Source organism: Cyprinodon variegatus, unplaced genomic scaffold (assembly GCF_000732505.1).
Source record: "Cyprinodon variegatus isolate N-32 unplaced genomic scaffold, C_variegatus-1.0 Scaffold143, whole genome shotgun sequence".
Lineage (NCBI taxonomy): Eukaryota > Metazoa > Chordata > Actinopteri > Cyprinodontiformes > Cyprinodontidae > Cyprinodon > Cyprinodon variegatus.
In genome coordinates, this window is record NW_015150596.1 from 857,454 (window position 1) to 871,864 (window position 14,411).

Sequence of the window (14,411 nt, forward strand, 5' to 3'; positions counted from 1 at the left end):
TTAGATAAAGCCACTGATCAGGTACATTTTTAACGATTTTCTGCTATATTTTACCATTGATTGTTTGGTTCCAATGAGGCGGAAAAAGGGATCCTCAACATAGTTATGGTTTGTTGTTTGGTTTTGTTTTATGCTTGTTTTTACTTTCCTAAATTGATTTGTTGGGTTTAGTATTTAGCCAAGTGATTTATTTTTTAATCAATTTATATTATAAAAATACAGAATGAGTCTCTTATTTAAGACATAAGCTCCTGAAGATAAAAAATCAATCCAGGTACTCAGTTTTCGTCTTGGGTTGCTGCCACCAGGTGGCAGTGCAACAGTTACCATCTTGAATTTTCCAAGATCTCTCAGGCTCCAACAAACCAGCAGTGATAAGAAGATGAGATATTTCTCCTCAGTTTGTTTTTGATCCATTCAGTTGCAAATTTCATTTATCAAAGACTTTCATTAACAGCAACATTAGCATTCAAAGTGTGCCATTATAAACATATTTATCAGTCTAGCTTCACTAGATTGATATGCTATGTTTTGAAAATATTTTTTTTATCTGTTTAATAATTAAATGTGTATGCTTTAGGAAAAACTAATATTTAGTTTAATCCTTGATGCTAATTTAAATGTTATTTTAGATTTAAAAGAGCAAAGTGGAACCAATCCGTGAACTTCTGCATGTTCAGAAACCGGGGTTCCAACTTTTAATCGGAATTGAAATAAGGTACACTTAATGTTAAGGTTCAAGCAAATGGAGGAAAATATCAAAATAACATAGATGCATTGATCAATACTTTCTATGTTAGAAAATATAATGATAAACTAGCTTCACAAGGGGCTCTGTTTACCTTGTTTTCATGTCAAAGGGATGAAAGAGAGCACATCTAGTGAGTAAGCGATCTCTAGAGGAGAAACAGGACTAAACACCGATAAACAGGCCAAACTCTGTTCTCTATAATCTAAGGTGTTGACGGCAGTAGATTTAATTTGAGAATGAAAAAAACAGTATCTTTGTTTCTTTATTCTAATTTTATTTATTGTACAGATATTGATAGAAAGGTGTCATGTTTTTGAACATCCTTTGAAGGGATGAAAGGAGAGGGATTATATCACTTTTCTTCCTCCCCCTGCTTTTTGTACAAGATAACCTCTGTTATATGTTAATTTTTATGTACTGTATATTTGTTTGTACTTAATATTTTCTGCTCGATATAGATGATAGTGATGATGATGATATAGTTACATATGCTGCAATAGGCCGCCTTAGGGCATAGGGAACAATTTTCCTCCCTTTGCTTCTAATTCTATTGTCCAATTCTGCAGTATTAACCCATAACTTTAAGTTCTCCTTGCTTTTTTTTTTTTTCATGGTAGCTTCATCTGCTCAGTGACAACATCCTGGACGGAAATATCATTTGAATTCGAATTCAGGGTCTGCTTCCTCCGAAGGCCAGATTCGTAGGCAGATTAAGTCGTAGCGGGGCGCCGAGGTGACTGCGTTATGAAGTAGCTAAATGCATCCTTCTTTTTGCCCAATTTGAAGGACGGTTCTTCCATTATAGATCCTAGAACTGGGCCAGTTTTTCAGTGCTTAGTCATGTGTCTCTCTTAGACATACACTGCAAAAAATGGAAATCTAAATAGGTCATTTTTGCTCAAATTTAGTGCATTTTTTCTTGAATTGAGGAGGTAAGTGAGACACTTTGCCAATGGAACAAGACAACTTACATTTAACATAAGAAAAAAAACAATTGCTTTGTCTTATTTCAAGCGTATATTATCTAATTATCTTATTTTAGGAGTAATAATACTAATTCCATTGGCAGATCATCTTATTTACGTGCTCAAAGTAAGGGTAAATACACTTAATTTAAGACATTTTTTACTTATTTCTAGATGTTTTTTGCAGTGTACCAATGGGATCAGCTTTCATTGTGACTAACTCTATACACTCCCTCTCCTTTCATTTGGAATGCAATCCGGTCCCTTTGGATCTAGTCTGCAGAGATGGAAAGTAACGAAGTACAAATACTTCTTTACTGTACTCAAGTAGATTTTTCTGATATTTTTACTTTTTACTTCTACTCCTTACATTTTTACACAAATATCTGTACTTTCTACTCCTTACATTTTTAAAAATTGTCTCGTTACTTTAGTTTTGAATCATTTCAATGGAGTTACCGTTATTATTTTTCACGTCATCAATACCAAATTCAATCTAATTGGATGGGAATCTACGTTGCATTTGACGCACCACTACAAGATGAATCGACAGATTCGGCGGTATTCATTGGCGGCAAATCATTGCAGCTTGGTGGCGGTGGCGTTAGCATAGTAGCATGGACGACAAGATGATTGAAAATGAACACAACGGAGATCTAGTCCTATTGGCAGACATCCATTTAAAATGTAGGCAACGGCATGAAAAAAGTGGTTTCTACTTTTACTTTTATACTTTAAGTAAATTTACAAGCCTGTACTTTGTTACTTTTACTTGAGTAAAGAAGTTTAATCAGTACTTCCACTTTTACCAGAGTATTTTTTAACACAAGTATCTGTACTTTTACTCAACTACGGAAAGGGAGTACTTTTGCCATCTCTGCTAGTCTGCCATTACTTTTTCAAATATAGAAAGTATTTATAGATGAGTGCATCTTTGCTTCGCTTTTGTCTGCTTTTGTCTCCTTGAACCCTAGATGGCCTTGGAAGAAGGCAGCTCACACAGACTCTGGCTCTGCTGGAGGTTTCTTCCTCTCAGTTCATGCATGCTCAGTGTGAGGGATTGCTGTACCGTCAATGACACACTGCAAGCAAATATCTGCTGTCACTACAGGATCATACAAGAGGGGAGAATCCTGCAAAGCCAATAACTAATTTTGTTTTGTACAGAAAATAGTAAAGAATATATATTTTAATATTTTGATGTGATGTGATATTTATGCTTATGATGAGCTTATGTCTTTCTAACCAGAATTGTATTTATTCATTTTGCCATTGATTGGAATTTTTCGGAAAAGTGATGAATTTCTTATCACATGTATGATTGTCTTATGATATTGATCTGGTATTTCCCAATGGAAAGGCATAAATATTAAAAAAAATAATAATAAATTGTTGGGAATCCATCTACTATTGATTCAATGAAACACTTTTTTTCTTTTTGGAATGTTCCCCGTACTCATTGCTTGTACAAGAAAAGGAAATGTAAATCCTCTCTCTGAGACCTTCATTCTGTCTTTCGTGTGACTTTGTCTTCTCCCTGTGTTCTCAAAGTGGACTAAGAGCTTCACTGAGAGAAGAGGCCAAAAGGGGAGAGTAGAGGGTTTTACTGCTGAGCTTGTTACAACTGAGAGATACCAGGAAGTCAGCTAGCCCTCTGCTGTCCCAGTTCATTAGCCTGGATTACAGCCTGAGAGGGATAGATGAGCACTGTTCTTCTTTATATGAACCCTGCAACAAAGAGAGTAAGAAACACCTGTTTCAAATGTCTCTGGACATCTGCAAGTTGTGATCCAGCTTCTCCTAACAATAAAATGCAGCACTAACATTTGATAATTTTGTATGATGTTTTATTTCCTTCTAGGAGAAGAAAAATTATGTTGTTTTTTTTTACTGTAAAAATCCTCAGTGTTGGAGATGGATACATGATACAAAATGTTTACAAACCAAAGTTCTCACAGGCAGGTTACCGCTCCAGCCATCATTGCTTTCAAGCATTTTAGAATCACCCATAAACAAAAATGTTTCTAAACCAACTAGGAGGCCATGAATGCACAGAGAGAGCAGGTTAAACAACCAAGGACCAAAGAAAAAAACATGCAAAAATAAAACAACTCTCAGAGAAAGAAATAACTACACATCCATGATTTTTCTTTTCTTTTCTTTTCAGTTTTAAAAATAAGTCTCTAGTTTATCTAGTTTCACATCACATCCAGAAACATCTTTTTTATTGGTCCAAGCTGAAACAATAAAATCACATCATATAATGTTCAGGTTTATCCATAAGAGAAATTTACCTTAGATCAAACTTTGCAAATACATCTGTAAACACTTTCTTAAAGTCCCTATTAAGATGGAGTTTAGTGTGACTTACAGGAGGTTTTATAATTAGACTGCTCCACATGAGCCAAAGCAAAGAGATAAACATTTTACAAGTGTTTTAACGTCTTAGGCAGACAAAGAGCCAGCTGGAACATTTCCAAGAAAACAGTTGAGATCAAATTATGATAAACAACAAATAGGTGTCACAATATTTATGCTCATGGTTCTATAAATCAGGATTTCTTAGCTTTTTTATATATATGTTTGTCAACTTACAGTTTTATTATGTTTTATAATGCAGTGTTTTATAAATGAGACCCCTGCCAAGGACTCTTCTTCTCCCTAAACTCGTTAGCATGATCCTCCTCAGCTGTGACCATTTCTCTCCTGATTGCCTCAGCTGTTTCCTCAGTCTTCGTCTCTCCGTCTCCTTCTTACTTAAACAGCCTGTTGCGCTTCGCTTGTCTTGATAAATTCTGTTTGCTCCATGTTTCCGCTGCTGCATTCCTAGTTCTTGTGTCTCAAGTTTTGTTTTAATTAAAAGCATATTAATTCGTCCCAGAACCCTTTTTTTATTTCACTCCTATAAACAGCTTTGGGAATAATGGCTTCGTCCGCTCCCAGTGGACTTTCAGCTCATGTTGATACAAAATTCATGTTACTGTGTATAATGACTCTATCATCACTACGTCTTCTAGTTTGTTCTGGGGATGATGATACTTTCTGAACTCAGAATTCTGTCACAGATCTGGATCAATCAAAAAAAATGTTAGAACTGTAATTATACGATCATATGTTTATATTACTATTTTTTTCATGTATTTATTACTGTTTTCAAGGCTGCACTTTGAAAAAATACAATTTTCTACAGCTGGTTTAAACAAAAGTTATTTTTATATACAAAATGACAAAATAAATCTGTTGAAGTCTAAGAGATTTAGACTTTAGTAAACTTCTTTTTTCAGTAATGATGAGTTCAAATTGGACGCAGTGATTTCCACGAGCGCCACAGGTAGTTCAGCGACGGATGACTTTTCTATGCATCCAATATCAATAACATGATTTAATATTAGAGTGTCTGAAAGGAATTATGTCTTTTAGAGCCCTAATTACCCAATTAGCCTTTTCTATTGTTTCCAAAAGGACTTAAATGTATTCTAAGATTAAGTTTCAAGAATCTCCCTTTTTTTAATCATTCTTTTTTTATTTTATTTCAGCATGAAACCTTCATTTGAAGCCATCCTATGAAAAATACTTTTAATGAGGATGATGCATTCAAGCATAAAGTTCTTACGAGTGAGTCACCAAGCTCACAATCCTGACCTCCATACCTCCACTTAAACGAAGAGGGGATCTAATTACCAGTGGTTGTCCCTCCTCCTCTAATTTCACACACCCAGCTTTCCTGGAAGAAATAGAGCAAATCCTCCTGACGTTGCAAGTCAGCTTAGAATATGACCAAGGGGCAGACCAAACGCGTTTATCTCAGACGCCCAGACGAAAACCTTCTCCAAATTTGCATGAGAACACCTGAACCCTTCCTTCACATTGCATGCTCCCCTGCAGCACTTTACATTAGATGGTCTTTGCTAGTCTGCAGTCTGGAAGCGCTGATCCATGCAGACCAATGCATGGATCATAAGATCAAGAGTGTTTGAGAGCAAACCTTTCTATATGGTGCATCTTTTTAATAGCACGGATCATTTAATAGTTTTCTAAAAAGTCTCAATGCCACAATTGACTCTTGATGCACTTTTTGTCCCTACCTTAACAAGTCAAATGTGACGCACGTTTAGCCCGACCCGTTCTAATTCCCTAACGAGATTGCTCGTCCCCGGATATCTCATAAAACCCAGATTAACCAAGCTCAGCTCATTAGCTCTGCCAAAGCAATTCGCCCCTTGTCAACCTCTGCTGTTCACTAACCATCTCATCGGCCGCCATAGTGACAGAAAACGTGGCCTACATTAAAAAAAGTATGCAGTGACTTTATAGTTAAAATTATTCAAGGTAATTCAATAATCCTATTTAGCCATTTTTAATGGTTTCTCCAGTGTGTTCTAATTCTCCATTTTTATATCTACTTGAAACCCATTTTAAATCCCTTATGTTTGGAAAACTGCCAATTCTTTATTCCTTTTTTTACAAACTTCATACCTCACATTTCAATATTCCTTTGTCCCTTAACTCGCTGTCTTCCTTTGGTTTCTCACCCAATTTTGTTGGTTGACCTCATAACCTCTTTTTTCCTTCCAATCAGTTTACCTGGTGTTCCATGCCATGTTCACTCCCCCTGTTTCTCTCAGTCTCTCTCCTTCCCTCTATGTTTCCATCTTTGTGCTTTATCCCTTCATCCCTTATCTCCTTCATCCCCTCCAATCCTCATCTGTTCTTCTCTGTGGAGGAAGGGCAGGAGAAAGAGAGAGTTTTTTTGCAGGTAAAGCTTGATCAGCAGTCTGCATTGGGAAGAGTATCAGAGGAGCCAGCGAATCGGCTGTGCCACCCAGGACTGTGGAATCTAAAGGAACTCATTGGGGACCACAGAGCTGGTGGTGACTGGGAGCAGGAGCTTCCCAGTTGTAGAAGACAAGGTCCTAACTGTGAGTGATAAAGGTGAGTTTCTGCTTAGATGTCTTTAGCTACTGATTTGAAGCCAATGTTTTTTGTTTTGTTTTTTTATTCACTGTGGGGAAACAAGCAATCTGTGGCTAAAATAAATCTTATTTAGTTTAGTACAATAAAACGCATATCAGTTAATTCATGGGGAAAAAATCTATAGTTCTCAATAAACCTCTAAAACATTCAGTCTTCCTCCAGGCCACCATTCCTGCACCTTAAAGCTAGCAACAGATAATCTGTTTGTTCAGTTTAAGACAGCATCCCATGATTAGTTTCATTACTTTGATGCTAATCTTTGGATTGGAAGCAAGCAGATTTCAGTCTCAGGTAAAGTAGATATAACCAGTTGCACAGAAAAGGTCAGACTTCAACAGATCCAGGAATTTTTCTGCATGAGTTTTCATTCTTCAAACACACTTTATGATTGAATTTGTTTGGTTTTTTTTGCCAAAAAGTAGCTTTTCATGAGATATTTCTTTCTAATGCTGTAATTTGCTGGATTTTGTAAACTCCTCCTGTCTATGTTTATGGTTTTGACTCTAAAAGGAAAACTTAATTCATCATCTTCCACATCACCTCGCTCCTCTGATCCCAAGGTAAAGAGTATTAATCGGATGAGACCAGATTTGACTGTAAAACCTCCCTTAAGATCTTCTGCCAAGATTTAAAGCCGTGCAGCAAACGCAGCTCAGAAACAGTTTCAGCAGTGAGTCACTGTCCTTCCTGTCTAACTAATTTCCTCCCTGCATCACATCACATGTCTCAGTCTGCCACATGTGCAGCACTAGACATGTTTTATTATGCTGGGGTCCCAAGGACAATAACTCTGTTTTTTTATATATATATATATATATATATATTTCACTAAGAAACATTGAAAACAGGTTTCCCAGTTGAAATTTTCAGATACTTTTTAAAATTCCCATATCTTAAAGATTTGTTTGATTTAAGGCATAAATGCTGGCCTTGGTGATGTGTAAGCAGGCACACAGCATTAAATGTGTCAGTGGTCAGTATCATTCTATGGAATATTAGAGTTGTAGCTTCTACATGTAAAACTGTCAGAAATATTTTTTTTTATTACACTTAATGTTGGATTTATTAAGCTTTTCTGACATTTAACCTTTCATTGGTTGTTTAATAAGGACAAAAGTGGCTGAATATCATATTTTATTTTCATTTTTACTCATTTCCTGAAGCAATAGGTGCATGGATATAGGCACCGACCTGAACTACACATGCTAAGGAAGGAAAATATGCAAGATTCACTACTTAAGAAATAATTAACATTAATTCCCTGATGAAATTGTTTCTTCTTCATCCCTTTCAGAAACACCCTACCCAGCTCCAACCAACCAAATAGCAACCAAAAAAAAAGTGTTCCAAAAAGAGCTGTGAGAAAAACATCTGTGAGCACAGGGGCTTTGCTGAGGGGCAAAATAAAGACGAAAAAAAAATACTAAACAAAGAAAATGAACATCGAAAACTCGGTTCTGGAACTGAATGTCCCAGGGAGAAATCCATAGGAGGAATCAACAGGAAACAACAGAAGCAAACCAAAGAACCAGACAAAAGAACCTCTAACAAAAAACTTAATTGGAAAATTTAATAATCTATATAATGCACTTTTGATTTGCATGTCATTTTCTCCATACCTTACTTATCCTTTTTGCTCTCTTTTCTGTCACAGAGGGAGTCCTTCATTTTCCATCAATAACATCCTCCAGCGACTGTCATCATGGCAGCTGAGAAAGCTGAAATGGACGCTCTGAAAAAAGAGTGTGACGGCCTTCGTTCTCAAATTGAGGTAAGCATTTCCGACATGGAACAAACTATATCAAACAGGTGCTATTCATAACAGGTTGATTAATAGCTTAATAGGTTGATTCTATCTGTTCTGGATTTCATTACTCTTTTTAACCTTAAATATATATTTTCATTTCATAACAATATATATTAGTAACGAATTTGAACAAAAAGTTGTCTTACAAGTAAAAATATGAGAGAAGTAACAGTAAAAAAAATATAAGAATGCTATGTCAATGTGCTAATGACTACGTGTAATTCATTATTTGGCCACCAGGCGGCGCGTAAGGCCGTGAACGACACCACCATGTCAGCAGCAGCCAATGGTGTGGCCCCTGTGGGCCGGGTTCAGCTGAAGCTCAGGAAGAACCTCAAGGGCCACCTGGCCAAGATCTATGCCATGCACTGGTCAGCAGATTCAAGGTAACAAAATTGAAAATTACAACCTTTTATGAAATATTTTAGTCAGTTCTTGATCACATGTAACATGTCTTTTATGACTGATCAGGGACAGAAATTAGGATTTGGGCAAATTATTCATTTCACCATAATTTGACCTTGTTTAAGGAATTTACTTCAGTATATAGAGAAGAGCATTGTCACTGTTCAGCACTGTTAGATGCTTTAAAACACTCTGCAAAGTCGATGAAGATAAACTGATTAGCTTTACTGTGACTTTAACCATCTCTTTATTAAATTCTACCTCTGCGCAATAAGTTCTTAAAGGATAAAACCTGAAAGGAAAATGATTCACCTTTAAAAAATATTTTGGGTTTAAGAACATTCAGATAGGAAAAAAAAACATATTCCCATATAAAAATAATCTATCCTTTGGATTTCTTAATCCAAGGAGGCTCACATGAAGGAAGAAAAAAAAAACAAGGTTTAACTTTTAATCTTTAACTTTAACACACTTATGTGTTTAAAAAATGGTATTATACATTCCTGAATGCAAGCTTTTAGCTGTGAGTAAATCTTAAATGTCACCTGTATATAAAGTGGCTGTTTCCTTACCCTCTAAGGCAAATGGTCAGTGCATCACAGGATGGCAAGCTTCTCGTCTGGGACACCCACACTGGGAACAAGGTAACATCACATCCAGTATTTCACCAAGTGTGAACTATGCTATTACAGGATTCATAATTTATGCGAGCCAATAAGAAACAGAAGCTCAGAAATAAATCATGATTGGTCCTTTCTTCAGCATGCATTTATAGATAATAGGCTTTGTGATACTTGCAAAGTTATTTCTTCTGATCCATTACATCTACTAATCTCCAGTTAGAGAGCAGATTAAAGCAGCACTATAAATCCACAAAACAGGCGTTGGACTTATGGTGCAGACAGTGGAGTCCTTAATATTTGGGCAAATTCAAATGATTCAGTCAGAGTTAAATTGGATTTTCCAAATTGTCAGCTTTATTTTCCTTATAATGCCCCTCTTTATTTTTTGCATTTAGCATTTTGCACAAATTCTAAGTTTAAAAAACTTTGCAGTCAGAACAAATTTTTGTGAAGCGCTCTGAATGTTGTTGTGACGTCAAAGATTTTAGAACGATTTTTATTGTTCAATACCAGTAAACAGACAACTTAGCAACCAAATTGCTCACTTCTGTGAGCGTGCCCCAGGGCAGCTGTGGCTACAGTGCCACCATCATGCCATTATCAGTGTGTGAATGGGTGCAAATCACCTAACAGTCTTGTTTTCGGACGGTGGGAGGAAGTCAGCATATCCAGAGAGAACCAAAGCATGCACAGGGAGAACATGCAAGCTCAGTGCAGAAAGACTCTCAGCTGGCTCTTTCTGCAGTCTGGGATTGAACCAAGGACCTAAAAGCTGTGACACCGTGCAGCCCTTTGATAAAACCTTAGCTAGAGAACTATGATCTGTCTTATCCTAATGTACTTAGTCATCCTCAGCTTACATAGATCAGTAAATATCTAATGAATTAACTATTCCTAATTTCTCTCCTCAGCTGGTCGCTGTCCCTCTGAAGTCTGCTTGGGTTATGAGTGTCGCCTTTGCTCCTTCTGGTAACCTGGTGGCCAGCGGTGGTCTGGACAACATCTGCACAGTCTACAACATCAAGGCTGCCAGCCCCAAGACCCTCAGGGAGCTGGATGCACACACAGGTAAGAACAAACGCTTCCTGCCGCCCTAAAATGTTTAATTTGAAATGTTTTAAAGGAAAACATTGTCTGTCATGCAGGTTACTTGTCCTGCTGCCGTTTCCTTAGTGATTCTGAGATCTTGACAGCCTCTGGTGACACCACCTGGTAAGTTATTGGTGATCAGGGTGGATTACTGTTAAAGATGTATGTATACAACAAGACAAACACTTTCTAGTGTATCGATTTGAATAATGGGGGGAGGTTACAGCCATTTCTGCCTCATTGACTGAAGTTGTGGAAGAATAATATGAATTTTTGAATATGGAGACTTTTTATTTCTAATTCTGGCAAAATTATTACATATCATTTAAATCTTGCAATGATCAAAATGTTAGATGCATAAAAGAAAGATTTTGTCTATTTAAAAATCAGGCTTTCTGAGTCATTTACAGTAATATAAAGCAGGACCACACACTGGACTAAATACAGCTAGTTATACAGGAAAATACCCACATTTTTCTTTGGTTCTTCCTGCTGAGAATAGATTTTTTAACTGACGTTAAAAAATTGACAACTTGACGCTATAATTTTTATAAAGAAAATGTAATTTTACAAATCCCTGTCATACAAAAAAACATCAGATTTCTTTATTTATTTTTTTAAATGAAATATCACATGTTTAATTTATTGTTGAGCAGTTTTAAAAGAGTCGTCATGTTTTAGCTGACAAAACAAATAGACAGGATATTTCTTGCATCCCAAAAATATAATATTTAGACTTTATTGGAGTCCAAAACAAATGTTAATCCTCTAAACTAGCCTTTGAGATTTGCAAAGAATAAAACAATGACTTTTCATGTTATTTTTCAGTTTTTTACTTATTAGAATTAGTTGAATAACCTATGTAACATTTTTAAGGTTTATTAAACTTTGCAAAAGCCCAAAAACACTAAATAAATATGCATTAATAATTAACCTTGCAGCTTTTACAGGCAGAGAAGCTGCTTTTCTTAATAGTTCACATAGAATCTGTCTAGTTTTTTTATTGACTCTATTTGTTATTTATTAATGTAAAATATATATTTTACAAAAGAGTTTAAGCATCATTTTCATTTTTATTTGCTGTAAATATTATGCAGCAGGCAGAATGTATCTTAAATAACGGTGCTGTGACCTTTTTTAGTGTTCTGTGGGACTTGGAGACGGGCAAGCAGAAAGTGGTCTACACCAACCACATTGGGGACTGCATGTCACTGGCCCTCTCCCCTGACATGAACACCTTCATCTCAGGAGCCTGTGACTCTCTGGCCAAGCTGTGGGACCTGAGGGAAGGAACCTGCAAGCAGACCTTCTCAGGGCACACCAGCGACATCAACGCCATTTCTGTGAGGATTCTGCATGGAGCCTGTGCACAAAATGAAAGAAAAATGTTTATCAGGACTGGAGGATAGATATTGAAGGAGCAGAAAGAGGAGAGGAAAGACTGTCAAAAATGTTTCACTCATTATCATCATATAGTGGGAATAATTCCCCTGTGAGAATTGGGTTTGGGATTTCCCTGCTGCTTTGCTTTCTTATACCTTTTTTTTATTGGAAGCTTTATTTGTCCACTTTCATGATTTCAGGTAAAAAATATCATACCAAGCAAAGTACACAAATTTGCTTTCCAATAATAGTTTTACCTTTTAAGGGAAAGGGATTTCCAAACCAGCACAGGGGAATTTGATTACACTTCTTGTCAAATTTATCTATTTTTGGTTTAGATTTAAAAGAATGAGGAAATTACTGCAGCAGATGTTGTATTGCCTTTTTAAATAGGTGTAAAATATCTAAAAAATAAAAATAAAAAGCAATATACTTCCTGAATTAAAGGAAGTTCAAGAACAGATAGGAAATCAGTTCATATCATAAAGTCCTTTTTGAGTTTTCAGAACTCTAACAAAGGGGCCCCTATGGAGACATCCTGGTTAAAAATAAACTATCAGCTGAAATGAGCAGAAGGTCTGTCTGACATTTGTCAAGAAACATCTTGGAATCTCTCAAATTCTAGAAAAAACATTTTGTGGATTATTTTGGTAGAATGTTATCTTTCTAAAAGGTAAAAGTCTTATTATATGTTGTGTAAAACTAAAGCAGAATTTTAGGAAAACAAAGTGTGAAATCACCAAACTGCCTGATAAAAGGTTGTACTTAAATTAGATGCTATGGCTACGGCTAAAATGGGATGGGGAAAAAAATTACTTTATTGTTTTTGAGTCAATATTCTTTATCAGTTGTGTGGAACAACTCATCTTATATGCTTGATAGTAGATCTTTCCTAATTCAAGGGGAAAAGGGAATTAATTTGCTTTAAAAGAAGAAAATTATCCTTATATTACAAACGTTTTAAAAATGGAAGTTTTAGAAGAAAACTCAAAAAATGTAAATCTGGGCAAATCAATCATTGTCATTAGTACATTTTCATTGAATGAAATGTTAATACCATGATGGCGATGGATTATGTAGTGTCTGATTACTTACATCTTTTTTCCACTAATGATTCTTCTACTTGCAGTTCTTTCCCAGTGGAAATGCCATCATCACAGGCTCTGATGATTGCTCCTGCAAGATGTATGACCTGCGTTCCGACCAGGAGGTGATGGACTACACAGACGCCAGCCTTAACGCCGGCGTCACATCTTTGGCCCTCTCCAGCTCTGGCCGCCTTATCTTTGCAGGCTATGACGACTTCAACTGCCACATTTGGGACTCACTGAAGGGAGAGAAAGTCGGTGAGAGCTCTTTATGTTATACAGACCTGCTGTTCTGGTTCCTGAGTTGTTTTAATTTCAATATATGCAAACAGAAACAAAAATGATAGATGAATGCTTTGTTTGGTGAATAATTTTATTTGTTTCTTCCAGGTGTGCTCTCTGGCCATGACAACAGGGTGAGCTGCACCGGCGTTCCAGAAGATGGACTGGGCGTCTGCACAGGATCCTGGGACAGCTTCCTCAAACTGTGGAACTGAGGCGTTTTCAGTGGGAAGAAAACAGCTCAGGAAGAAAAGAGGAGGAGCAGTAATGAGGAGGGAATAAGAGAAGGAAGGATGCATGAATAAATAAGGCCTCCTCCTCCTCCGATCTTCCTCTCTTCTTCCTTAATGATGTATACTAAACAAGAGCGGTGGCTAATGAGCTTCATTGTATAAATGGCATCAGGGAAACGGCGTACGATGCATCCTGCTGTGTGTACAGAACAACTTCACTGTTGTCAATTTCAATAACAAAGTACATTTTTTAAAATAGCTCATTAATCTAAATGTCTAAAGAGCAAGAAAAGGGGCTCTGATTCAGAAATACATAGAGGTTTTCAACAAAAGACAGAACGAGAGCATAAGCACTAAAAAAAAAAAAAAAAGTTATAGAATAACAGATTTAACTTTTGTTCCTCAGATCATTAAACTGTAAAAGAGCCTTGAATTCACATAGATAAAAAACCGATGTAAAAATTCATTTGTAGGTGATAGTGTAAAAGCTAGAATGAAGTTTATTTACTCTGTTATTTTTATCTATTTATCTATTTGTCGGGTCAAATACACACAGAGATTAAAAATATATTATATTGCTGGGTGGGATCAACCCATGTGGACGCAAAACAAGGAAGGTTTCCGTTTGAATGTGATCTGACTGACTGAGCTGCCAGGCAGCAAATTTTTAAGAGTAAAAAGGCTTTTGTTAAAAAATTCAATGTAGCTGTTGGATCAAAACATCTGATTTAATTCTTAGAGATGTAGTCAGACATTTTATTAGCAAATCTGGTATTTTTAAGATTAAAATACATAGAAAAATACAAATAAC

General features: G+C 36.2%; 1 protein-coding gene across 1 annotated transcript; it reads left to right on the forward strand.

Annotated features, from left to right (window-relative positions):
* Positions 1–6,509: 6,509 nt before the first annotated feature.
* On the forward strand, positions 6,510–14,071 carry LOC107086118 (guanine nucleotide-binding protein G(I)/G(S)/G(T) subunit beta-3-like). Its single transcript, XM_015376874.1, has 9 exons — positions 6,510–6,648; positions 8,345–8,461; positions 8,738–8,883; positions 9,483–9,546; positions 10,437–10,593; positions 10,671–10,737; positions 11,756–11,957; positions 13,127–13,343; positions 13,476–14,071. Exons 2-9 carry the CDS (start codon positions 8,393–8,395, stop codon positions 13,580–13,582), a joined length of 1,029 nt encoding a protein of 342 aa, XP_015232360.1. The 5' UTR covers positions 6,510–6,648; positions 8,345–8,392; the 3' UTR covers positions 13,583–14,071.
* The last annotated feature ends 340 nt before the right edge of the window (positions 14,072–14,411 follow it).